At 35.7% G+C, this 27,293-nt stretch overlaps 1 protein-coding gene and 1 pseudogene across 2 annotated transcripts; both read right to left on the bottom strand.

Annotated features, from left to right (window-relative positions):
* Positions 1-10,907: 10,907 nt before the first annotated feature.
* On the bottom strand, positions 10,908-24,288 carry LOC149204033 (protein IQ-DOMAIN 6-like). Of its 2 annotated transcripts, XM_089393190.1 has the most exons (3): positions 24,208-24,288; positions 11,908-12,021; positions 10,908-11,713 (listed from the first exon to the last, which is right to left on the bottom strand). In XM_089393190.1, exons 2-3 carry the CDS (start codon positions 11,965-11,967, stop codon positions 11,387-11,389), a joined length of 387 nt encoding a protein of 128 aa, XP_089249316.1. In that variant the 5' UTR covers positions 11,968-12,021; positions 24,208-24,288; the 3' UTR covers positions 10,908-11,386. The 2 variants fall into 2 exon arrangements, with proteins under 2 accessions (XP_089249316.1, XP_089249315.1); XM_089393189.1 differs by lacking the exon at positions 24,208-24,288 and having other exon boundaries at positions 11,908-12,216.
* On the bottom strand, positions 20,784-22,661 carry LOC149204034 ((S)-8-oxocitronellyl enol synthase CYC2 pseudogene; annotated as a pseudogene).
* Positions 24,289-27,293: the final 3,005 nt, after the last annotated feature.

The raw sequence follows: 27,293 nt of genomic DNA, 5'->3' as shown, positions 1-27,293 counted from the left end.
CACAATGAATCATTACTTCCTAAGATACTAGACCTTGTGCATAAATTTAGATGAAAGTAGAGAAGTTTGAGTTCTACCAGTGTGTCGCCAAATGTTCTCACTACGAAAAACACCCTCCAAATTTTTTCCTACACTTGAATTTTTGAGCCTACTTGCGATCCTATGATTTTTTGTTCCTTAATTCATCTCAATCAATTCATGATTGGTTGATTAGTTTCTATGTCTGGGCATCTAACTGTCTGAGTCACTTTCTCACACATGCTTAGCCTTTCATGCATGCATAAGTGCTCTTCTTTCAAGCAAGTGTAGCAGTCAATGTACAACTTAGTTTGTCAAGCACTGCATAGAACTTGTTAAAAGTGATTGCACGGAGGCTAAGGATAGTGATTTTGTAGTTACTAGAGATAGAGACTACACAGTCCCTAAGCACATTCAGTGCATAATCTTCAATTGATAGATTCTCTGATTCCTAGTTTCAGTTCTAAAAACACTTAGGTGAGTTTTTTCAACTGTCGCTTTTGTGTGCTTTGGGTTTCATTGGTGTCATTTTCACTTTTGTGGCTCTAATTTTCTCTTTCTTTCACTTTCCTAAGTGGAAATGTTGTGTTATTTTTTTCTATAGCATGTGCCACTTTCACTTTATTTATCTTTTGCAAGTGTCCTTTTCACGTCTACTTACTATCACACCTATTGTTTTTATTATTTTCACTCTTTCATGTGTTGCATATTAATGCATCACTAGAGGCCACCCTAGCACATTCCTTTAAATTGGTTTATCCTATATGTCATAATAATATGTTCTAGACAATTTCCCAAAACTTAGTGCATTATTTGGTTGCAGTCGACACTCTTTTCGTTATGTGCATTCTAAGTCTCGTAAAGTGACGTTTCAACTGTCGCACTTACAAATAAGTGTTTCTTTACTACAATTTCAAGTTATGCATGTGAATTTGTAGTTTTATGATGTGTGTTTATGTTATTTGAGTGTGATATAATCATTTCATGACTTGATTGCATGTCTTGCTCTCTCTTTCCTCATTGATCCCACACTTAGCCCTTTCGAAGCCTTCACTATCTTTCCAACATGCTCAATCTTCACACAACCTTTCTCCCTATAGGAACTTTTGAATGTAAATTACCAGGCCATAATGAAGCCCCTACGTCTCTGGAAACTATCCAGTGTGTGGTCCTAGAAGACAACCCCCCTCCTCCATGTCCACAATGAGCAACCTTGGAACTTAAGCCACCAATTTATTTGTCTAGCTTTATTAACTGTGCAATCCTTGTTCCCTCCTACTTTGTACTACACATTGCATAGTTATAGTCAACACTCAAGCCTCTCTATGTAGCAAACTTTCCCAACTACATATTTGCCTAAGCCTTCTTCTCAATCGCTACACATTGCGTAGTTCCAGTCAGCAACCTTGCCTCCTTGTCTCTACGACTTGCCTGATTGTGTTGTTCCCTTCATTAGAAGAGCACAATTCCAATGAGCAAGGATTCACTGTTAAGTCATTGAACTCCTCAACTATGCAATTCATTGAGCCTGTCCCCAATCATTACACATTGCACAGTTACAGTGACTAGTCCTGATAACTAAGATCCCTCACTGCATAATCCTTTGCCCTATCTTGCTCCTAGTACACATTACACAGTTCCAATTGAAAATGAGGCCTTCCTCAATCCCTAAGATGCCCAACTGTGCAATCCTTGTCTCCTTCTACTTGGGAACTCCTCACTCCAAATCATCAATCAATAAGCTCAGTTCTGTGCCTCTTGGACCACCTCACTATGAAAGAAGACCTGTGAAACCCTCATGTACTATGAATTTTGAAATTCTAGTAAATAGTGAGTCCTCCTTGAGTTCCTAAAGTCCTCAACTACGCAAACTCCAACATCTTTCTTTCAAAACCCTTGCATGTTACCTCCTCCTAATCAACATATTCCATGAGTAAGTAAAGGTAGAGTAGATGGTTTTTAGACTAATGTTGGCTTGTCATGAGAGGTATCCATCTGCAAGTATCATCATTACAACATGAGAAGGTAGTGCTAAAGAGAGTCCATCAAGGAGAGGCTACAAGAGAGTACTTATGAAGAAGGAGGAAAGGAAGAATCATCATGAAGAAGACAAATCAATCTTTGATCTAGATAAAGAATCTGACTTGGAAGGTCCCAACATTCAGCTAGATCCTTTGGAGGGTGAAAATGAAGAATAAAGAAAGATATATCATGAAGAAGTCAAAGTCAAAGCAACAATAATAACATCTTGGAAATACCACATCATCATGAAGTTCGATATCATCGTTGCCAAGTTGTGGCTTTTACCAATGTCATCATAATGTCATAAGTGTCAATGGTTATTCCCACATGATGTGGAATGTAATGATGGATTTTCAAGAAAATGATAAAATGTAAACATGTGGAAGTCCAAGAGTCACATGTGGAATGTGAAAAGTCACATATAGAATAAAGAGTCAATAGGAGTTCAAAGGTCACTTAGAAAGTCCAAGAGTTATGAGGGTAACTCAAGAGTCATGGAATATGAAAGCTCATTCCTCTTGTTATAAATACAACCTCATAAATCAAGCATGGGAATTTTGGGACTCGTATACTTTGGAGAACTAGCCTTCACTTCTCTAGCTTAGCATAGGAGAGAAGATCATTCTTTGGAGAAGCAATAAGTGACCTAATGTTCCACTACTGATGGTAGCGGCTTAGGATTGTAACTATGTACTTGCTTTTTTCAATTAATCATCAAAACCTCATTGAGGAAACACATTTTCATGCATGTATTGTGAATATTGTAACACTATACTTTAGATGTTTGGGGTATATGTTATGTTCATATGTACTAAAGAAATTGAACTACATCATTGGCTTTGGTGATTATCTTGTTGAATGTGTGTTGTATTTACTTTAATGATCATGGTGTATATGTGAACTACTTCGCTAGATATTAAAATAATCTTTCCATTCTTTTGTGTGCCTCTCTTAATATAGTACTATTACTCTCCTTCTAGAGACCCACTATTTACCTCCATCTCATGAAAGTATTGTTTTACACATTAGAATTGGTGTTTCATAGTGTCAACTTACTTACTGATTTCGAAGGTTATGCACATACTCCCTTTTGTTATTCATTACATCTAAGTAAAACCTTAGAGTTATGGTGGTTGGGCCAATACTTTGGATGGGCCTCTTACTCCAAATGGTGAGAGGTCTAATTGAAAATTTATACAAAGGAGACCCCTTTGTTTGCTATATTGCAAACATCGTTAACATTTATATACTTGTTTGATTGAGACGTATTGAAAAGTTATTGGTAAGGGGAGACTTTATTTCCTTTATAGATAACCCAAAATGATGGTTTATCTTCTTGTAATTGTTTATCATTAGTAATATGATGTTGTCATTTGCAACCCAAAGGAATGAGATTAATCTCAATTAAGTTGGGTGAAGTTGAGGTGGACTGATAATTTCCCATTTCATGCATTTCTATTACGGATATGTCTTGATGGATATTTCCTTTTAGGATTATTTCATAGGTTGAAGAAGATATATAAAGTTTTATAAGTTTTTAAAAGAGTTTTTCCACTATAAAATAAATTTAAATTTGCTAAAATTTACTTGTGAGGTTAGCAAGAGTTTAAAACATCCATGGATGATCCTAATAATTTTATGGATTACTTAGATTTTCTTTTGTAAATTTAGGGATTAAAGGCTTTATCCTTGACCCCAAGTCATATGATCAAGTAGAGCATTGTGAGTGAGAGGTTATCTGAGAATGATATTTAGTCAAGAACGACAAGTATCAAAATTTAGTAACACTTCAAATAAACTCCATCATGAATCCATGATAATGATATATCCTGATATTTTTGTCCAATAACAATGATCATACACCTTCAATTGATGGTCTGTTAATTGAATAATGGGACATCAACTATCAAGGCACTCAAATCAGGCACGTCACAACACTTTTATAAACACACATTGTGAATCATCGATATTGATGGTTATAAAACATTCATTGACCAATGGGGTTTAGTTCCATCATTTAGCATTCATTATCTAGTAGGGTGAGTTCTATGAGTGTAGTATTGTTGTTTCCAAAGAGATAGAATTTTAATTGATGGTGGAATAGAGTTGTGGCAGTTGAGCTTCAGGTTGTTGAGGTATCAAGTGTTTGGAATTTACAAAGTCTTTCTACCGAAAGACTTTGTTTAATTTACAATATATTGAATAACTCCCCAATATGATCACCTTATATAGAAAAATCCTGATAAGTATGTCAGCTAACGAGAATTACTTCCTATTATATGATGTCCATTATCATATTTGGATGTTGTAGTATTCAGCTTTTGTATATTGGAGATTAGGTATGAGATGGTCGAGATGCAAACTATCAGGTTTTATTCCAACTATTAATAGAACCTAATATTATTTTTACATGGGATGCCAATGATAGGAATCTGGATTAGGGGAAAAATTAGCTCAAAAATAAAAGTTCTCGGAATCGTTTGAAACTTGAATGACCGCATCCATCTCATCAAAATGATCCCAACGTAATCATTTCGTTCAAAACGGAGTTTGTATGAGGAAGATAGAGCCCACTGACCGCTTTTCCAAACATAAGAAATTTTGCAAAAAAAATTCCCTCTCATGCACAGTCAACGGTAAGTACTGTTGACGTAGTAGGTGACTGGGCAAGGTCAACAAACGGTTAATGTCTAGTAAGGTTTTGACAAGTGTCGCGTTGGGGTTGGATATCAGATTTGGTACATGGCGTGTTTTCATTAGTTGAAGGTGGTCCAATGAGGAGGGTACAATCGGCAAGCTTGAAGTCCACAACGTGTCCCTCCCCAAAGGACCTTGGCACATTGGTGTGCACATCAAAATTTTTGTGGAGGTGGCAAGGTTCGATCTCATGACTTCCCTTCCATGACTAAGGCTCTTTACCATCTTCACTACCCATTGTGACTTAATCTTATATTTCACCGCTTATGTTTAAATGTTATAACGTTAGGAGTTGGCAGTTAGGAGGGCCAGCCCTCCCATGAGAACACACCAACCCACAGCGGTCAACCAATGGTTAACGTTTACAAAGGCGGAAAACACATACACCATAACTGCGAACTCCCCACAACATGTGAACACTTTGGGCTAACCACTAACGGTTATGCAAATAGGTGGCCAACATTAACTGCTTGCCATAACCATGGCATTATCTGCCACCATATGACCACTCAATGGAGGCTATCGGTGTTAAGTTAAATGGTTAAGCCTAACCGTAACATTTTTTTCCATGACATGAGACCACTCCACTAAGACCGTCGAGGTTAGCGGTTAATAGAATGCGGGTTAGTGCTAATTCGGGATTAACATTTAATTAATCCAATTTAACCATTAATTAACCTCTAGTTAATCAGAGTTTAATTCTGCGAGTTGTTGCGGTGCCACTAAATCTGTCAGTAACTCCAAAATTAGTAGGGATAACTCAAGTTCCTCCAGTTTTAGTGGAGGTTTAATAGGAGAAAGTTGTTTATGTCATAACATTGGAAAAATTGGACTTAATCAGAGTTTAATTCTGCGAGTTTTTTCGGTGCCACTAAATCCGTCCCTAACTCCAAAATTAGTAGAGATAACTCAAGTTCCTCCAGTTTTAGTGGAGGTTTACTAGGAGAAAGTTGTTTATGTCATAACATTGCAAAAAGTTTTCTTAGATGATTTTGACATTATGGACACAATGGAACATGTTGCAGAGGCATAGCGGCACTTTTGTATTGATTTTTCCACGTTGAAGTTTAAGGAAGCCGAGGGCCACCAAGAGAGGAGGTCAAGCCTAGATCAGCCAGAGTCAAATTAAAGAGCTTGAAGAGTCATATTTGGCATTTCTAGATGCTCTAAGTCCATTGAAGAAGGTTTCAGGAGCTATAAAGCATTGTAAAGTATACCATTTTCAATTTTTATCAAATATACAGGCCCAAGCCATGGAAGCTGGACCAAGGAGACATAGCCCAAGAGGAGTGAACTCCTTTATCGATACATTGTTTTAAGTTTTTTTCTTGATGGTTTGCTATTCATTTACTTATTGTTGTTCAAAACTTGTTTTGCATGCTATTCTTCTCATGATTCTAACATAAAACTTGACATAAATTTACCTGTTTTGATTCACAAACACCTAAGAAAACTTGTGCACATGAAGCAATGGACAAGTATCTGTTTTTAAATCTGAAGTTGAAATTAGCACAACAAAACTAAAATTCAGCTACAGATTAGCCAACATCGTAGCATAGTATCACATGCTGGCACAAAGAGTGACATGTCATGTAATCAAGATATTAGGTATTGTGTGTCTCATCTTTGGAATATCAAAAAACTAGCATATCGAATCTTTCACGATTTTGTAATTTCTCTCAATAAGCTAATACCCAATTGGTTATTATCACTATGAAATTTAATGTTGTCCATTGAAGTGGTGACACATGGACAATGTAGACGATGGCATGGAATTTTGAAGACAAAATCTTCAATAGGTCATAAATTTTGGTTGAAATATTGGATGTGGACGGAATTTATATCAATGGAAATATATTGATGAGTAGAATATAATGGCGTTCCCAAAAACGAGTTTTAGATGGAAAATAAAGTAAAATTGATTACCCCAATTCCTTAAGTTAACCGAGGAAGGTGGATGTAGATAACTTGTATTGTTAACAATGCATTAAGGGCTTAGGCCTGTTAAACCACCTAACTATAGCTCCTTTGCTAACTACAATTATGCTTTAACAAAAAAGTTCACAACAATTGCTAATCCAACCCCTAAAGATATCATGGTGTTGTCTCCTATGAGTTCCATCTCATTCATTTCACTTAGCCATCAAAATCCATCACATTGTACCCAACCGAAAACTTGTAATAACTATATAATTCCATACACTTCTTGTGAAATGAATATCCTTTTATGCTTTAGTACTTTTGAGGTGCCCTTTTATATGGATCTTTCCTTATACCTGAAATCCCCTTCATTATAAAGTGATCCCTAGTGCCCAAAAAACCAACTTAGATACCTCAACGAGTTGTTTATCGACTATCCTTATCCAATAACTGCGCCTAGTAATTCGCCCATAACATTCCCAAGTGCATCCAAGTTGTCCTAAATGTCCTCAATTCATCTATCAAAATCATCGTAAGTCCACGTACCACATTTATTTGTCCCATCTTGGTCCATTTATTCAAATCATCTTTGTTTATCCATCAAATTCACTTGGATTGACCCAATCTTCACAAGTATACCTAGATCTACCTAAATCCTTCTAGCTAATCTCACCAAAGAACACAATTATTCTTCATGGATGTGCACTGAGGGATTCATTGCCAATGTTGTATTCCAAATGAGTGTATCTTATGATTGTGATTAATAATTACTTGTTTCAGAAGGCACTTCAACCATCTATCACAACCCCTAACTGTGGACTTCCCATCTTTATCAGTCCATATATAGTCCAAATAGATAATTCATCAATATCTCTATGCCACTCATGTCAATTATGTGAACTACATATTTGCAAATGAGGCTACTTGTGTTAACCTTGTCTCCTTTTCTATCCAACTTATCTTCCAAGCCTATCTTGGTGCATCCAATTAGCGTGAATTTCCACTATCTATGATGCATATAGTCTATTAAAAGGGGAATCCAACATGTATGTGGCATACCTTGGCAATGGGCCAAGGAATCCTAATTGAAAACTAAAGCATCAAACTTTTATCATGTTTATCTTTGTTATTCAAATCACTAATATGATTTTCTTGTCGATTCACTTAAAATTACTCAAGATTAAGGCCATAGAAAAGGTGTTCATTTATTTACATTATGGTTTTTATTACTACAACATCATAATTGTGTGGAGAGAAGTAATTTGTGTCATTTACTAAACATTGTGTTTCTTAAGAAAATCATATCCCCTATACATAGTCTTAAGATGTGCCTACCTCAAATTGGTTGTGACCATCACTAAGAGATTTTATTAAGACTTTCTATGATTCTTATACTTGGTCATTGTTTCTCTACTTGTTCTACGGTATAATTACTAGATACCATTTCCTTGTAATAAATATTTAATGATAAACACTACAACAAAACCAGCGATTTGCGCCAGATTTAGCGCCAGATTTTAGTGCATTTTTTTTGTAATTGTGATGAGCAACCTGGCGCTAAATCTGGCTCTATTGTACAATTTTTAAAGCGTCCTTTTTTGCACCTGATTTTGCATCCTTTTTCACGCTAGATTTTGCATCATTTTTTACACCAAACTATGCATTATTTTTTGCATCAAATTTTGAACCAAGATTTGCATCTTATTTTATGACAGGTTTTGCTTCTAGTTTTGTGTCATTTTTTGCATCTATTTTTCATTCTCTTTTGCTTCCTATTTTGTGTCATTATTTGCTTCCATTTTTGCACCATCATTTGCATCAAGTTTACACTGTATTTTGAATCCAATTTAACGTCTTTTTATGCATCCATTTTGTGTCAGTTTTTGCATCTAGTCTTACGCCAGGTTTTGTATCTAGTCTTACACTAGTTTTTGCTTCTATTTTTTCACCAGCTTTGGTGCCTATCTTTGCACCATGTGTTGAATTTGATTTAGCACCAAATTTTGCATCCATTTTTGTGCCCATTTTTGCATCTTTTTTTGGACCATTTTTTACATCCACATTTACGTTTGATTTGTCTCCATTTTTCCCATCTCATTTTGCACCATATTTTGCGTCATTTGTTTCATCCAATTTTGCATCATTTTTAACACCATCTCTTGCATCTAATGTTACATCATTTTGAGCATCAAAATTTGCATTTATATTTGCATCTTATGTTGAGTCATGTGTTGTGTCCACCTTTGCATCTTATTTTGTGTCTAATGGTACATTCAATTTAGAGCCATTTTTTACGTCTACTTTTGTATTTGTTTTTGCACCAAGTTTTGCATCCAATTTTAAGCTATTTTATGCCCCTTTTTGCACCATTTTTTTGTGTCTACTTGTGTCCAATGTTGCACCATTATTTACACCGACTTTTTCATCCAATTTTGCATTTTTTTGGTGTCTAGTTTTACATCGTTTTCACCATCCAAATTTGCATCTTTTTTTGCCTCATTTTGTGTCCACATTTGCATATAATTTTGTGTCTGAGTTCGAGCCTAAATTTGCATGTGATTAGGAATCATTTTTTACATCCAATATGGCATCCTTGGTTTCACCTTTTTTCAGCCCCATTTTGCATCTTGTTTTATGTCTTTTCTTACATCTTTTTTTTTCCTTTTTTGCACCCAAGTTTGCATCCCAAATTTACACCATTATTTGCATCATCATTTGGCATATTAATTTGTAACGTTTTTTGCTTCTTTTTAACGCTCAACTTTGCATCTTATTTTACATCTAGTTGTTGTCTTTTTTTGCATCTAATTTGGTGCCCATTTATGTGTCCTTGTTTTTGCCCAATTTGATATCCTTTTGTATGCCATGTTTTGTTCCCTTCTTTGTGTCAACTATTGCACAATTTTTCACTTCTAATTTAAAACACTTTGTATGTCAATTGTTTGCATTTTGTATTAATTCATAGTTTAACATCCAATTTTACTTTCAATTTTGCATCCATGGTTACATCCGCATTTGACTTCTTATATAGAGTATATTTTTCTTTACATATATGACCCCCTTTATAGATTCATAGTGAAATATATGATAGTTTCTAAATATCATTAAAGCATATATCACAATTCAAAATCATTTGTAAAGAAATTTAAGAGAAATTGACAACATCCATCCAAAAAAATAACAATGTGTCACTAACAATTTTCAAAACATGTATAAAATAACAACATAATACTAATAAAATCAGTATTATTTTTAATCAAAACAACTAAAATTCAAATATGATTAACAAATCAAAATATTTCATGAATATCGTTATTCTACGATAAATTAACAACATACATAAATCAAACTCATCGTATGATTACAAAATCAAAATGTCTCATTGATATAGGGTAAATTCACAACACCCATCTAAACATAACAATGTCATTCTACACAATAATTTCTTCATAAAAAACAATGCATGTGCATGCCTAGCTACCACCACCAAGATCATCCTCATGATCATCTTGACCATCCTCATTACTCTGATCCACATCATCACCAACACCGCAACTATCATCATCATCTCCTCCTTCGCCACCATCATCCTCATCCTCATCCTCATCATCTCCTGATATATGTTGAACATAATTTGGATCATCGTCTTGGCAATCATTACCTATAGCATTCTGACAAAAAAAATCAATATTACATGTTAGTATTAATTACATAACACAACGCATGTTTTTGTTATACAATGTTAACCATAAAATGAGGTAAGATATAATATCTAATAGTACTAAACTAGCATTTGCAACATATGTTGCAAAGGAAACGCCGTAAGGCAATGGCATAAGAAATAATAGTATAGAAAAAAGAAGTCAAAATTTTATACAATGCATAAGAAATAATAACATAGAAGAGAAGTTGTGTGATTTCAAAATGGGTTTCTCTCCATCATAAAAAGAACTAAACACATGTAAGACTACCCTAGTGGATCTTAAGTGGCAAAGGAAAACCTTGAGAAACAACACTATACAGTGAGTAATGGGGCCTAGATTCTAGCACCAACATTTTGATCCCTCTTTGTGCAACCACAAACAGATGTTTCATGTTGGCCCAACTAAACAAATGAAAATATTTCATGTCTTCTTTTGAGTACTTAAGTAAAAACTACTTAAAATTGAACTCAAAATTTTACTCTCCACTCCTAAAGAGCATCTGACACAGTTCAGCTGGAAGCTGAAATCTTAATCTCTGCAGCTAAGTTGAACTTTTGTTCAAACATACAGAAGAATGCCCATGAAATGCTGGTCACTGTAGCTCAAACCATTCACAGCAGAGTTTTCAACCTTCAGCCACTAGTAGTGACAGGATAGAACTCTGAAACTTAGCATTGATAAAAGGGTTTTCAGGACTCTCCATAAGAACAAGAAGAAATCTCTCCACTCTTAGTAGATGATTTGTCAGATCTCAACATAGGTGGAATCAATTTGCAAGCATGCAGAGAAGAATCTGAACCGGCTGTGCTCTTCACTTCAGCATTATATGAAGAAACTTTCTTCTGCAATTGAAGATCATCATATGAGGGTCTTATCTTTGGAGCACTGGACGAGCATATTTTAGCCTTGGCAGACTCTGTAGAGTTCATGTAATTAGGCCTTCCCACACTCTCAAATGACGTCTGCAGAGTATTTCCATATTTTGGAGTACACAATCCCCTTGAGATTGTTGAGCTCTCATCAGATTAGATATCAGAGCTAGGCTTTGAAGATGATCTACCAATAGGATGACTGGAAACTGCTGAAGGTGGTTTTGCAGCAACATGAACACTAATTTTGTTTCTGCGAACTTTAACTTTGACTGGTTCATGAGATCTCCTCAGATTCTCTCCAGCATCATCATAGCTTTTGAGAGACTGAATTTTACAAGCATCCATTTGGTCTTGTTCCATGAGTCTAATCTCCCAAGGCTTTGCAGCCATCCAGCGTTCTAACCAGCTCCAACCCCAGCTATTTTTGTCTAGCTCAATTCTAGCATAATTCATGTTTGTTTTCGAATTGCTTCTCCATTGCTGAAAACAGATTCAACACCCATAAAAGTTACTAGTATATAAATTTCAAAATGTCAACCTGGCATCTACATCTAAGGTCTTGTGCAGAGGATTCTACCACATCATTTAAAATCTGCCAGAAATAGAGTGTTCAATCAAGGACTTATACAAATGAATTTTCAAGTGACTTTTCTACATTGAACATAGTTATGTACCTGATGGGAGAGAGCATAAGCAATTGCTCTCTCACGTTTGATTGCACCCTCTTGTCTCATTTGCAGTTTTGCACGAACTTCTTCAAGGGTTCCTTGACTATCACACCACACCTCCTGAAACATGAGCATACAACTTATTGCCCAAAAAGATAGGTGGGGCATTGAGCATACAACATGTTCAACAAACCATGTACTTCAAATCTGCCCAAAAAACGCAGAAATAAGGTATCTTCTGGCAATGCTCGGATTCTTAAATATTGAGATTTTTAAGTTGTTGTTTGGCAAGAAGGAGGCATATTCTGATGAGAATTGATTTGCTGATTCTGAAATAATACGATGGCAGTTCTACACTTTACAACAATATTTCTCCTTAAATATTACCTCTGTTTACAAAGTTGTGGCCATAAATTTGTTTTTAACGAAGAAAGACCACTGCAGTAATATTTACAGGTCAGCCACTGAATTCTATACAAAAAGGGAACTGTACAGTGTTTCTTTTCTCTGCCATTTTTAGTTGCAGAAGCTTAGGGACCAAATTCAGTATCCACAGGTTTCTGGTCCATAACGTCGTGCTTACATATGGGGCACAACTTAGAGTGATTTAGCAACCACTCTGCCCCACAGTGGCTATGGAAACTGTGGGTGCATGGTAAAGAGATGATCTGGTGAATAAATCATCTCCTTAGGTTGTTAAGAACAATGATAGACATTGTATCCTAAATACAAGACATGAGAACCTGATAATAGATAAACCCTTACTCCATTTCATCTGTCAATCCCTGTTCAGACTTATTTCCATCAAAAGTTAATATTGGCATAGAGTTCACTATTGTGGCAGGAGCCACACATTTTACATTTTCCAGCTGAACAAGAGACTGTAAAAATCCCAACAACAGACCCCAATATCAATAAGATTAAAATTTAATCTTAAATTGGAAACAGAAAGCCTGCTGAACTCTCTGAACCTTGCTACCACAAGTGTACACTCACTCCAACTAGTCTCTTAAAAATACACATTCCAATGAAAGCATAAATCATTTCATTATGTTGGTTCATCTGCCGATGGTACCAATATTTAATGTATATCCTTTTGTATGCAGAAATATTATCGGTTTTGAACATATATCGCAGGTTTCATGGCCTGATTTATTTCCCTATTCAACAAATTTCCAAACTACGCAAAATAGCTATCAAACAGAATCAGATACACAAGTCTAATGGCAACTCTAGCATGTATGTAAAAGCCCAAGGAACAGACCCTAATCATGTCTGTACAAGACTTCACTTATAGGAATGGCTGGGCATAGAAAGAGGTGAACCTTGTATCTGCTCAAAATCCATGACATCTGGACAGAACACCTTATTAATATTAAAAGGATTATTTTGAAGTATTTCATATCAAATACGGAATATAAACTTATGTCCCTCAACGAGCATTACCTAATATGGATCACCGTGATTGAACCTGACATCAGACCTGGCATCTTTTCAATTCAAGAATCAACGCTAAGGTTCTCAGAATTAAAAACCCAATGAAGCCAAATCCACTTAACGTTATAAAGTCATGCACGAATTTTTCTAACTTTGTGGCTATCCACTTAGGCATGTGGACTTCCTTTGTTATGTACTCGAATTTGAAAAAGAATTAAATATGCATAATGCACACCAAGCCCTCATAACGAAGCCTTCCACTCTCGCATTTGAAAGATGTATGAAACGCATTGAAGCGAATAAGACACATGGATCTTCTATCCAACGGATACAGAATCAACTAATAGAATATAGCACACACCTAACACAAAATGGACCTACCTATACCTCTGTCAGGAAACTCTTGAACATGACAAAGCTGACAGGAATGTTTGGACATCCCCTGTAGAAGCACTGATGCATCAAACCTTTTGTTAGTTCTTTAGAAAGAAGTTCGTTTGCTGCCCTTGCTTCCCTGAGGACTTAGGACACACACTACTAAGGAACAGAATTTGTTGCCATTTGAAAGAAATTTTGATTTTGATTTTGAGCTTGAGCTAGCAAAGCTCATGGCTCAAGCCTCATATGCAATTCCATGCTTATTAGGCAACCCATATTCTCACGTACCTTAGGAGGTCCACACAAAGATATCTTCATGCTTATACTTGTTCCACAAGGGGGAAAGCTCTTCAATCCCCTAAGAGGGCGAGTGATTACTCCACTAATGCCATGAAAATTTATTTTCACCAATAATTATTAACAATAACGTGCATGGTACATCATAATACATTTTTCCTCCTGCAAAGTGCATAGACTTGAATCTTAGAAATATGTAAATATTACCAAAACAAGAATAAGGGGAAGACAAATGATAACAAAATCTGAAGACTAATATATCTCCTTTCAGGCAAATATCTAGTTATTAGAGGCATACCTCATATGACATGTGAATAGTGCCTTGGTTACTATATTCAATCCCCCCCGAGTATAAGGTCTCTTCTGGAAATGCTCAGATTCTTAAATATTGAGATTTTTAAGTTGTTGTTTGGCAGGAAGGACGCATATTCTGATGAGAATAGATTTGCTGATTCTGAATAAATACGATGGCAGTTCTACACTTTACAACAATATTTCTCCTTAAATATTACATCTGTTTACAAAGTTGTGGCCATAAATTTGTTTTTAACGAAGAAAGACCACTGCAGTAATATTTACAAATCAGCCACTGAATTCTATACAAAAATGGAACTGTACAGTGTTTCTTTTCTCTGCCATTTTTAGTTGCAGAAGCTCAGGGAACAAATTCAGTATCCACAGGTTTCTCGTCCATAACGTCGTGCTTACATATGGGGCACAGCTTAGAGTGATTTAGCAACCACTCTGCCCCACAGTGGCTATGGAAATTGTGGGTGCATATTAAGGAGATGATCTGGTCACCAAATTCATATTCAAACTGGCATATTGCACATTTCCTACACAACGTCCCAAAACATAGATTATCAAAATCACAGAAAATAAATCATCTCCTTAGGTTGTTAAGAACAATGATAGACATTGTATCCTAAATACAAGACATGAGAACCTGATAATAGATAAACCCTTACTCCATTTCATTCCCTGTTCAGACTTATTTCCATCAAAAGTTAATATTGGCATAGAGTTCACTATTGTGGCAGGAGCCACACATTTTACATTTTCCAGCTGAACAAGAGACAGTAAAAATCCCAACAAAAGACCCCAATATCAGGAAGATTAAAATTTAATCTCAAATTGGAAATAGAAAGCCTGCTGAACTCTCTGAACCTTGCTACCACAAGTGTACACTCACTCCAGCTAGTCTCTTAAAAATACACATTCCAATGAAAGCATAAATCACTTCATTATGTTGGTTCATCTGCTGATGGTGCCAATATTTAATGTATATCCTTCTGTATGCAAAAATATTATCGGTTTTGAACATATATCGCCCAGGTTTGATGGCCTGATTTATTTCCCTATTCAACAAATTTCCAAACTACGCAAACTAACTATCAAACAGAATCAGATACACAAGTCTAATGGCAACTCTGGCACGTATGTAAAAGACCAAGGAACAGACCCTAATCATGTCTGTACAAGACTTCACTTATAGTAAAGGTTGGGCATAGAAAGAGGTGAACCTTGTATCTGCTCAAAATCCAAGAGGGTGAGTGATTACTCCACTAATGCCATGAAAATTTATTTTCACCAATAATTATTAACAATAACGTGCATAGTACAGCATAATACATTTTTCCTCCTGCAAAGTGCAGAGACTTGAATCTTAGAAATATGTAAATATTACCAAAACAAGAATAAGGGGAAGACAAACGATAACAAAATCTGAAGACTAATATATCTCCTTTCAGGCAAGGGAAAGCAACTGGTAAGAAAAACCGAGATCATTTCAGACCTCTGATAAAGAAGTATCTATATGAGGTATGATCTAGTCCACTGCACAAGGGTCGTGAAAAGCAATATGGCCAGGAAAAGTCTACAGAAAGGGAAGCTACTTTTCTTCATGAGTAGTCCTGGTTTGGTGTCTGAGCACAAATCAGAACAGGGGCCTGAAGCGTTTGTGCAGGAAATTTTCATGATAAGAGCAAACACGATGATGATTAGGATTTTCTTGTGGTTTCGTATATATCTTAAACTACAGTTGACATATGGTAATCCGACACTCACAGGATTCGGCACTCCGACCTATTGTGTGGGTAGAGTAAGCTACTAAACCATAGAGGCCAGAGTGTAAAAATACCTCAGATTCCCACAGTTTGTTTTGGCGAATTTAATGTTCATCAATCATTTTTAGCTAAGCCTTCAGTTGACATCCGAACACGGAGAGCTCTTATTAACAATAACGTGCATAGTACAGCATAATACATTTTTCCTCCTACAAAGTGCAAAGACTTGAATCTTAGAAATATGTAAATATTACCAAAACAAGAATTAAGGGGAAGACAAATGATAACAAAATCTGAAGACTAATATATCTCCTTTCAGGCAAGGGAAAGCAACTGGTAAGAAAAACCGAGATCGTTTCAGACCTCTGATAAAGAAGTATCTACCACAAGGGTCGTGAAAAGCAATATGGCCAGGAAAAGTCTACAGAAAGGGCAGCTACTTTTCTTCATGAGTAGTCCTGGTTTGGTGTCTGAGCACAAATCAGAACAGTGGCCTGAAGCATTTGTGAAGGAAATTTTCATGATAAGAGTAAACACGATGATGATTAGGATTTGCTTGTGGTTTCGTATATATCTTAAACTACAGTTGACATATGGTAATCCGACACTCACAGGATTCGGCGTATGAGGCCGAGAAGAAAATAGAGAACGATCCAGAAAATACCATAAAATTCATCATGGATCTGCATTATTTTCTCGATATGTTTTGGATGGAAATCATAAAAGCAGTCAGAGTCCAGACAAATCTTGAGCCATTTATCAGAAATGGGCTTGGAGCAGTGGATATTCGCCCGGGAGCCTCTTATGCGCAAAATCACACATCATCAAACATCAAGCAATTTTCAAAAACCTAGTTTCACAAACTATACTTGGACATCACAAAATACACATTGCACTACAACTATGCTCTGATATTATCAACACCTCCAACTGATTCGGAATATAGCATAACCATTCTGAATCACAAAAGCAACCTCTAAATGAAACTCCTCTGCTTGCTTCTAATTGGAGACATAAAGATGGATCAAGTTTAAGGAACAACATGAGATACCTTCATTTTGTTTATCCAATATGCCAGAGAAGTTTCTGTATTTCAAAACCCAAAGAAACCATACTCTTTATTCTTATTCATGCTATGTACCAATTCCCGGGGAAGATTTAATATCGAATCTGCAAGCCACCAATTTCCCATTTCCTCAAATTTTGTTGGGCGCAGCTTATTTTCTCTGACAATTGCATCTCAGACTGGACCTTTGTCTTTCATAGCCTCAGCCAAACTAAAGCCTTCACCTTTGTATGGTAATGGCTCCAGATCAAATTTTTCTGCTATGATTCCCCACAGGTGTTTCCATTTAGACACATCTCCATTACTACAATTAAAAGCCTGGTTCTTGGCATAAGGGTCTGTGGCAGCCCAAATTTCTTGCTCTGCAATCAAATCTGCATCAGATATATCCATAAACTGTTCCCATGTAATTCTGGATCATTAAACAGGGAAGAAACTCAGGCTTCTGTTGACAGTCGAAGAACTATTTCCACCTCCGGATTGCTTTATTCTAATGACATTGATTCCACCCCCCTGAGAATCAAGGAAAATGCCTACTAAGGAAATTTGAGTTTCTTATTCAGGTATGGTATCTTGAGCATCTTTCTAAAATATTTCATAGTAAAGAGGACTGGATTCTTCCCTTGCAAAGAGACTTTGATAGTTCTAGCCTTGGGGTCAAAATTATAATCAAAATTATGTAAAGTCAATCTAAATATTTCTTCAATTTTTTTTTATAAAAATAAAAAGAGAAAGCATTTAAAATTGAATAGCGAAAAGTAAGTTTTAAAAACCAATACCCACTTAAAAGAAAAATCCAATTTTAATGTTAAAACTAACAAAACTGAGTTTTAAAAAACAATACCCACTTTAAAAGCAAAAGCCAATTTTAATGTTAAACCTCAGAAATCATTGCAATTTTAATAGGAGTGTAGGGGAGTGGTTGTGGGAACTTTTTGTTAACTTCCTCAACACTTTGGCTTAATTTCATGCTATGACATGTTTGAAGATCTTGAACAACAAGCTAAGTTTTCGAATCATCGCGAAGATCTTTGAACAGTGGGCTGAGTTGATATTTTGAAAGTAGAGAATCCAAAGATTGAAATTGGTGAAACCATCCCTGCGTTTGATCAGAATTTATATTTACATAATCAACTGGGTATTATCTACTAAATCATTAAAGTTGCAGAGAAGTACTATGAATGTCTACATTGGATCATAAAATAGGGAAGAAACTCAGGCTTCTGTTTACAGTCAAAGAACTCAGGCAGAATTTATGTTTACATAATCATCTGGGTTTGATCTACAACATCATTAAAGTTGCAGAGAAGTACCATGAATGTCTACATTGGATCATTAAACAGGGAAGAAACTCAGGCTTCTGTTGACAGTCGAAGAACTATTTCCACCTCCGGATTGCTTTATTCTATGGTAAAACTAAAAGTAATAATATTTAAAACAGAAGCTGGTGATCAACCATATGGTGTAACAGGAAGACCAAAACCATGGTTTTTCCATTTAATTCGTTTTCAAGAGACAAAGAGTAAATAAGTTGAGCTGCAGCCAAAACTAATAATGGTTGTTATACAATATTGTGACAAGCATTCAATGATACTGCTACTGCAACTTGGTGCCCCAATTAACAGGGTGGGGACATCACAATCCGTCAGCCTGAACTTGCTTTAGTCGTTAAATATTTACAGCATGCACCACTTATAAAGATCGGAATGATATACACACCCGATGTTGTAACATTGATATTGTTGATACTCCATTTTTAACACCAAAACTAAATTGTAGGAAATCCTAGGATGGAGTTCCAGCTCTTTATTTGAGTCCATTGCAAAATCACACATCATCAAACATCAAGCAATTTTCAAAAACCTAGTTTCACAAACTATACTTGGACATCACAAAATACACATTGCACTACAACTATGCTCTGATATTATCAACACCTCCAACTGATTCGAAATATAGCATAACCATTCTGAATCACAAAAGCAACCTCTAAATGAAACTCCTCTGCTTGGTTCTAATTGGAGACATAAAGATGGATCAAGTTTAAGGAACAACATGAAATACCTTCATTTTGTCTATCCAATATGCCAGAGAAGTTTCTGTATTTCAAAACCCAAAGAAACCATACTCTTTATTCTGATTCATGCTATGTACCAATTCCCAGGGCAATATTTAATATCGAATCAGCAAGCCACCAATTTCCCATTTCCTCAAATTTTGTTGGGCGCAGCTTATTTTCTCTGGCAATTGCATCTCAGACTGGACCTTTGTCTTTCATAGCCTCAACCAGACTAAAGCCTTCACCTTTGTATGGTAATGGCTCCAGATCAAATTTTTCTGCTATGATTCCCCACAGGTGTTTCCATTTAGACACATCTCCATTACTACAATTAAAAGCCTGGTTCTTGGCATAAGGGTCTGTGGCAGCCCAAATTTCTTGCTCTGCAATCAAATCTGCATCAGATATATCCATAAACTGTTCCCATGTAATTCTGGATCATTAAACAAGGAAGAAACTCAGGCTTCTGTTGACAGTCGAAGAACTATTTCCACCTCCGGATTGCTTTATTCTAATGACATTGATTCCACCCCCCTGAGAATCAAGGAAAATGCCTACTAAGGAAATTTGAGTTTCTTATTCATGTATGGTATCTTGAGCATCTTTCTAAAATATTTCATAGTCAAGAGGACTGGATTCTTCCCTTGCAAAGAGACTTTGATAGTTCTAGCCTTGGGGTCAAAATTATAACCAAAATTTTGTAAAGTCAATCTAAATATTTCTTCAATTTTTTTTATAAAAATAAAAAGAGAAAGCATTTAAAAGTGAATAGCGAAAAGTAAGTTTTAAAAACCAATACCCACTTAAAAGCAAAATCCAATTTTAATGTTAAACCTAACAAAACTAAGTTTTAAAAAACAATACCCACTTTAAAAGTAAAAGCCAATTTTAATGTTAAACCTCAGAAATTATTGCAATTTTAATAGGAGTGTAGGGGAGTGGTCGTGGGAACTTTTTGTTAACTTCCTCAACACTTTGGCTTAATTTCATGCTATAACATGTTTGAAGATCTTGAACAATAAGCTAAGTTTTCGAATCATCGCGAAGATCTTTGAACAGTGGGCTGAGTTGATATTTTGAAAGTAGAGAATCCAAAGATTGAAATTGGTGAAACTATCCCTGCGTTTGATCAGAATTTATATTTGCATAATCAACTGGGTATTATCTACTAAATCATTAAAGTTGCAGAGAAGTACTATGAATGTCTACATTGGATCATAAAATAGGGAAAAAACTCAGGCTTCTATTTACAGTCAAAGAACTCAAGCAGAATTTATGTTTACATAATCATCTGGGTTTGATCTACAACATCATTAAAGTTGCAGAGAAGTACCATGAATGTCTACATTGGATCATTAAACAGGGAAGAAACTCAGGCTTCTGTTGACACTCGAAGAACTATTTCCACCTCCAGATTGCTTTATTCTATGGTAAAACTAAAAGTAATAATATTCAAAACAGAAGCTGGTGATCAACCATATGGTTTAACAGGAAGACCAAAACCATGGTTTTTCCATTTAATTCGTTTTCAAGATACAAAGAGAAAATAAGCTGAGCTGCAGCCAAAACTAATAATGGCTGTTATACAATATTGTGACAGGCATTCAATGATACTGCTACTGCAACTTGGTGCCCCAATTAACAGGGTGGGGACATCACAATCCCTCAGCCTGAACTTGCTTTAGTCGTTAAATATTTACAACATGCACCACTTATAAAGATCGGAATGATATACACACCCGATGCTGTAACATTGAGATTGTTGATACTCCATTTTTAACACCAAAACTAAATTGTAGGAAATCCTAGGATGGAGTTCCAGCTCTTTATTTGAGTCCATTGCAAAATCACACATCATCAAACATCAAGCAATTTTCAAAAACCTAGTTTCACAAACTATACTTGGACATCACAAAATACACATTGCACTACAACTATGCTCTGATATTATCAACACCTCCAACTGATTCAGAATATAACATAACCATTTTGAATCACAAAAGCAACCTCTAAATGATATTCCTCTGCTTGGTTCTAATTGGAGACATAAAGATGGATCAAGTTTAAGGAACAACATGAGATACCTTCATTTTGTCTATCCAATATGCCAGAGAAGTTTCTGTATTTCAAAACCCAAAGAAACCATACTCTTTATTCTTATTCATGCTATGTACCAATTCCCGGGCAAGATTTAATATCGAATCTGCAAGCCACCAATTTCCCATTTCCTCAAATTTTGTTGGGCACAGCTTATTTTCTCTGACAATTGCATCTCAGACTGGACCTTTGTCTTTCATAGCCTCAGCCAGACTAAAGCCTTCACCTTTGTATGGTAATGGCTCCAGAACAAATTTTTCTGCTATGATTCCCCACAGGTGTTTCCATTTAGACACATCTCCATTACTACAATTAAAAGCCTGGTTCTTGGCATAAGGGTCTGTGGCAGCCCAAATTTCTTGCTCTGCAATCAAATCTGCATCAGATATATCCATAAACTGTTCCCATGTAATTGTGTTTCCTGGGTATTTGAAAGGCAGCCCTTCATGTTTGCAAATGGCAGCATAAACACAGAGTGTGCATACAACATTCATTAAGCTCCAAGGAGAGAAGCCAAATATGATTGAGGGACGGTGAATAGACCATGTTAATCCCTCTTTCTTCTTGGCAGCCTCAAAAACAATATCCTCCAGAGTGTAATAAAAATTGGGCACAGGTAACCTAGGAAGCTCTTCATGACAAGGTGCCTCTTTCGGCTGAAAAGAGTGATTCCTGGCCACTGTATCAGATGGACCCAAGTAGTGTTTTGCCCCAGTCTGAAGACAGATGTGCTGTAAATTCTCTGCATTGAGCAGCAGTGCATCTAAGATGTGTTGTAAATTCTCTGCATTGGGCAGCAGTGCATCTAACACATTACTCAACATTTTTCCATTGTCCTCACAGTGCTGCTCCTCTGTTTCCCTGCTCACCCAAACAACCCAGAAGAGATGGGTTACATCCTTCAATGGTGAAATCTTTTCTAAAGTCAGTTCTCTATCCAGAACATCGCATTGAATGTATTGTACTGGAGTATCTGGTGAACAACCAAGATCAAGCGCTATGGCAGCTCTCTGACCTCCTCTCCTTGTCTTCAGTAATCCCCTGCAGCAGAGGTGCCTCGATGTTATTGGATTCAAGTTCACTAGCTTCCCCTGATTTTTCCATGTCTATTAGGATTTCCATATTCTGAAACTTGAGCTGCTGAATTATGCCCAGATTCCCTTGAATTACAATGAAACCAAAGCTGTTGAATTATGCCTTAGTTCCCTTGAATTAAAATGAAACCAAAGCTGCTGAATTATGCCTCAATTCTCTTGAATTACAATGAAACCAACATGGCCCATCCAATATGAATCAAGGCGTACATTCCCATTAAAAGCAGATGGAAGAAGGCTCTAGATAATCAGCTACAACCACAGTTCACCGGCCCATCCAGTATGAATCAAGGCCTACATTCCCATTAAAAGCAGATGGAAGAAGGCTCTAGATAATCAGCTACAACCACAGTTCACACCAAGGGAGAATAGAAGATGTCACATAGTTAACAGTGACCATATATCACTTCGAATTTTTATTGATATTTTCTGAAAAAAAGAATTAATTAAACTTTTTTGGATGCAAAGAGAATGAAAAACACTAAAACTAATTGAATTGTTATTGATGTGATGTGGAAAAAAAAAATTGCAATATTCAAATGCTCTCTCTACTGTACAGACCTAAAAAATCGCAATATGCAAATGCTCTCTCTACTCTATTGTACATACCTAGCAGTCTGCCCTCTTTACTCAATATTTCTTCTGCTCTCTCTGCTGTACAGACCAAAAAAATCACAATATACAAATGCTCTCTCTACTGTACAGACCGAATAGCAGTTTGCCCTCTTTACTCCATATACATATTTTTTTCTGATAAATCAGATTAATATAAAGGAAAAGAATTAGATTAATACAAAGGAATTTGAGTTTCATATCAGATTTAAAACTTAAGATTTGTATTACCCAATGTCTAAATATCATATCAATATTGATGGAGATGATTTTCCACATCTATTTCTAATGATCTAATGATCTACCCGACGGTGAAGCCACCCAAACCTATGCAAATATATGTACCACTTGTATATGGCTTCAAACTGCACCAAATTGCAAGGTAGCTGGTATTCTTGGCTATTGAAAGATTGACGCAAGTAAAATTCCTTCTGTGTTAAATTATTAGAATTTACTACAGGCATATGGGATTTTGATGGCTGGAATTGATCCCAAGTTTGATGTTAAATGACATCAATCTATTCACTTTAAGAAGTCCCTTTTGAAGTCAACTTAATGGCTGCTTAGCTCTTTATTTTTAGGAAATCCCTTGTGAGGTCAACTTAATGGCGGATTAGCTCTTTATTTTTATCATGAGCCAATTCTTATTTAAGTTCTAGCAGCTCAATTCTGATCAATGTGTCTACGTTCAGAGCATTCATTCATATTGACTGCCAGTACTGTTGCAGATCCCATGATCTCTTCTTTGGGTCTGATCTATCTCTCCAGAAGAGCTTGAGGGTGACATTTTACCAACTCCTCCACATCATCAATCTTGTAATAAGATTTAGTGGATGAACTGGCAGCAGCTTCTCTCATTTCCTTCGCTGCCATTGATATCAAACACTATAATTGACACAGATATATATACGGTTAACGAGGGAAGCATCGAGGAATCCAGAGTGGACATGTGTCATTTATTAAGTGATGTGTCACTCATTAAGTGCAATGACAAGAAGAACAAAGCAAAAAAGACTCAAATGGAAGAAGGCTGTGGCCATTTCCTTCAAAGCCCTCAAGGCTACAGTACTAGAAACTCAAAGAAAAAGAACCCATAATGATTAACGCAGAAGAAAGCCCTCTTCTAGCTTAGCAAACTCCAACAGGCCCCGGAAGGGCAAACAAAACAAGTTTTTTTTCAAAATAGGTACAGAAACCAACCTAGAGCGACAGGGGTTGGCAATTTGGCAAGTTCTCCTCCTTCGCTGGTAAGGTCTGCCACTATGATGTCGCTCAGCCTGCAAGCAGAAATTACATTGGTTAAATTAATTTCCTTCATAAACCAACTGAGAGAAATTGAAACAAATAAAGAAAACCCCTAACACCAGAGGGAACAACACATCAGTACTATCATTACTGAGACAATCCATCTTTTATCTGGAACAAAATCATACATATCTTGATGAGAGAACACATTCTTGCAGTCTACAAAATCGATTGAAATGTCTGGTTCTGTTTCAAGAATAGAATCAGTTATACCTGAACAAGGGAACATATCCCACTGCCTCCCTAAACCGTGCACTTTCCTTTTCTCCTGCCACCAATAGCTTCAATAACTTCAATATAACGATGATCTGGTATTGCTGGCCCTTTTCCGTTCCCATCGCGTCCTTTTCTGTTTTTGGTAATCCTCCCAAGTCCCCTCCTTCCACCTTTTTTCCTATTCCAAATCAGGGTTTTCCCAGAGCGAATGTTCTATGGTCAGCATATTGAAGATGGAGGAGATCCATAGGTTCCAGCGCTGGCCCTTTTTCGTTCCCACCGCGTTTTTTCTGGTTATCCTCCTAATTCCCCTCCTTCCCCTTTTTTCCTATTCGAAATCAAGGTTTTCTGGAGCGAATCGGGGTTTTCGTGTGCGAATGATCTATGATCAGCACATCAAACATGGGAGTGAGATCCATAGGTTCCAGCACTGGATTTTTTTTCATTCCCACCGCCTTTTTTTCGGGTTATCCTCCCAATTCCCCTCCTTCCGCTTTCTTTCCTATTCGAAATCGGGGTTTTCTGGAGTGAACGGTCTGGTCAGCCCATTGAACATGGAAATGAGGGGCGGATCGGGGTTTTCTGGATTGAACGCTCTGGTCAGGCCATTGAACATGGAAATGAGGGGCGGATCGGGGTTTTCTGGAGTGAATGGTCTGGTCAGCCCATTGAACATGGAAATGAGGGCCATAGGTTCCAGTGTAGTTAGGGCAAGCCAAAAAACAAAAGTCATTGTTATTGCCATCTATTGAAATTACAATAATATGTGATAATATATATATATATATATATATATATATATATATATATATATATATATATATATATATATATATCTATATATATATATATATATATATATATTCATTATCTCCAAATAACAATTACACATGAAATAAAGAAATCAAATAATTATATATATATATATATATATATATATATATATATTCATCATCTCTATTTTTTTTTAAAGAACTATTAACTTAACAACTAATTTTAAAATTCTTTTATATTTATTTTTTAAAGAACTATTAACTTAACAACTAATTTTATAATTCTTTTTATATTTATATATATACATATAATATATTTATATATATACATATAATATATATATATTTATAATTAGTTAGTTATACTTCTATAACTAGTTAATTATATGTTTTTTCTAATATTTATATTTTCTATGTATTTATTAAATAGTTAATGTTTTTAGCTATCTATTAACTCAACAACCAATTAAATTAAAATTACTTTATACATATAATTTATATATTTATTTAAAGGTAAGGTCCCTTATTAAAACTAACTTCCATTTAATTTATTAAATAATTATTATTATTATTATTTTTTATTTATTATTATTATTTTTTTTTATCTTGGTCCCAAGTCAAATTTAACTGTTGATCTAGTTAGCTGTTGGAGGCTCTGCTCAAACTATTTAACATGCAAAGTTGGATCTGATTCTTCAACTTGTCCTGACGATGAACCACACTGGTTGGTTCGAAACGCCTAAACAAATGATATATCTTGTGATTTACGCTGGAAAAATTTCTCGTAAACTACACATTAAGAAAGTTTGTGCACTCCTATATGGATAAACATGCTTATTATCTTTCATGAGTTTCATCAAATATTTAACATATTATTCATCAACTTTATTTAGATATTCATCATCTCCAATTAACAAATATACATTAAGCAAGTTCATGCACTCTTATATCGATAACATGCTTATTATTTTTCATGAGTTTCATTAAAGATTTAACATATTATTCATCAACTTTGGATTTGGCGAGGATGAATTCTAGTATATTACCAAGTGTGTTTTTTTCAATTGTAGTTCTTACTTTCATGATTAATTTGGTTGTAATTTTTACTTCCACGATTAATTTAGTCTAAGTTCTCTAGGTAGTCATTAATGATCTATTCAGTGCTATGTGGGGGTTTTACTTTTCAACAAATATGAAGTATCTATGTTACATTGGGACCTAGTGACCTTGTTGGAAAACCCTAGCAAACATCTTTGAAACCATTTACTAGCACTAGTTGAACTTGAGATTTCTCAAAAACTAAAAGGAACAAATAAGGGTTGCTTTGCCAATCCACTCATAACCTAATCCACTTTGGTGATTGTCAGCCTTTACGAGGTATGTGGTCGCTTGATATTTACAAGGTTTTACATGGTATGAAATGTTCCTCTATATGATACAATGATATATTATATCTCATTCTAAATGTCACTAAAAATTCATACTAACTTAATGACAATATCTACTTAGGTGGGTGACCTCTAAAGAGATCCATGAATCTGAAGTGCCAAGATGGAAGAAAGAAATCACAGAAATTGTATGTGTATTTGAAAAGGAGCTCCCTACAAGTTTCATGGACCTACAGGTCCATTTACTTATACATCTAGTTGATGACATTGAAATGGCAGGTATCATTTCAACAAGATGGATGTTTTTCTTTGAGAGATACATGAAAACCCTAAAAAGATATGTCCGACAGAAGGCACATCCAGAGGGTTGCATGGCTGAAGGGTATGTACTAAATGAAGCATTTTTCTTCCTATGTGAATTCCTTGGTAAAGATTTTGAAGATGGTGCACAATTTTGGGATCAAGAACGTGCATCTGATATTATAGATGGAGAAAAGCCTCAAACTAATGGTGTTCAAGAAGTAATTGGTATGTAAAATATTCATTATTATAGTTATTTTAGAATCATTTACTATATCATTTTGGGCTTCCCGAATTGAAAGAA

This window comes from Pinus tabuliformis, chromosome 1_2 (assembly GCF_031772625.1).
Source record: "Pinus tabuliformis cultivar Carrire ecotype Pingquan chromosome 1_2, CPIR1, whole genome shotgun sequence".
Lineage (NCBI taxonomy): Eukaryota > Viridiplantae > Streptophyta > Pinopsida > Pinales > Pinaceae > Pinus > Pinus tabuliformis.
Note: the sequence above shows the minus strand (reverse complement) of the source record. Positions and strands in the feature narration are given on the sequence as shown.

Excerpts from the sequence above, each read along its gene's own strand:
- LOC149204033 (XM_089393189.1), bottom strand. The coding sequence starts at position 12,069 with ATGCCCCACCTATCTTTTTGGGCAATAAGTTGTATGCTCATGTTTCAG. Across the intron at positions 11,714-11,907 it reads CTTATGCTCTCTCCCATCAG|CAATGGAGAAGCAATTCGAA; the intron begins GTACATAACTAT and ends ATCTGTTTTCAG.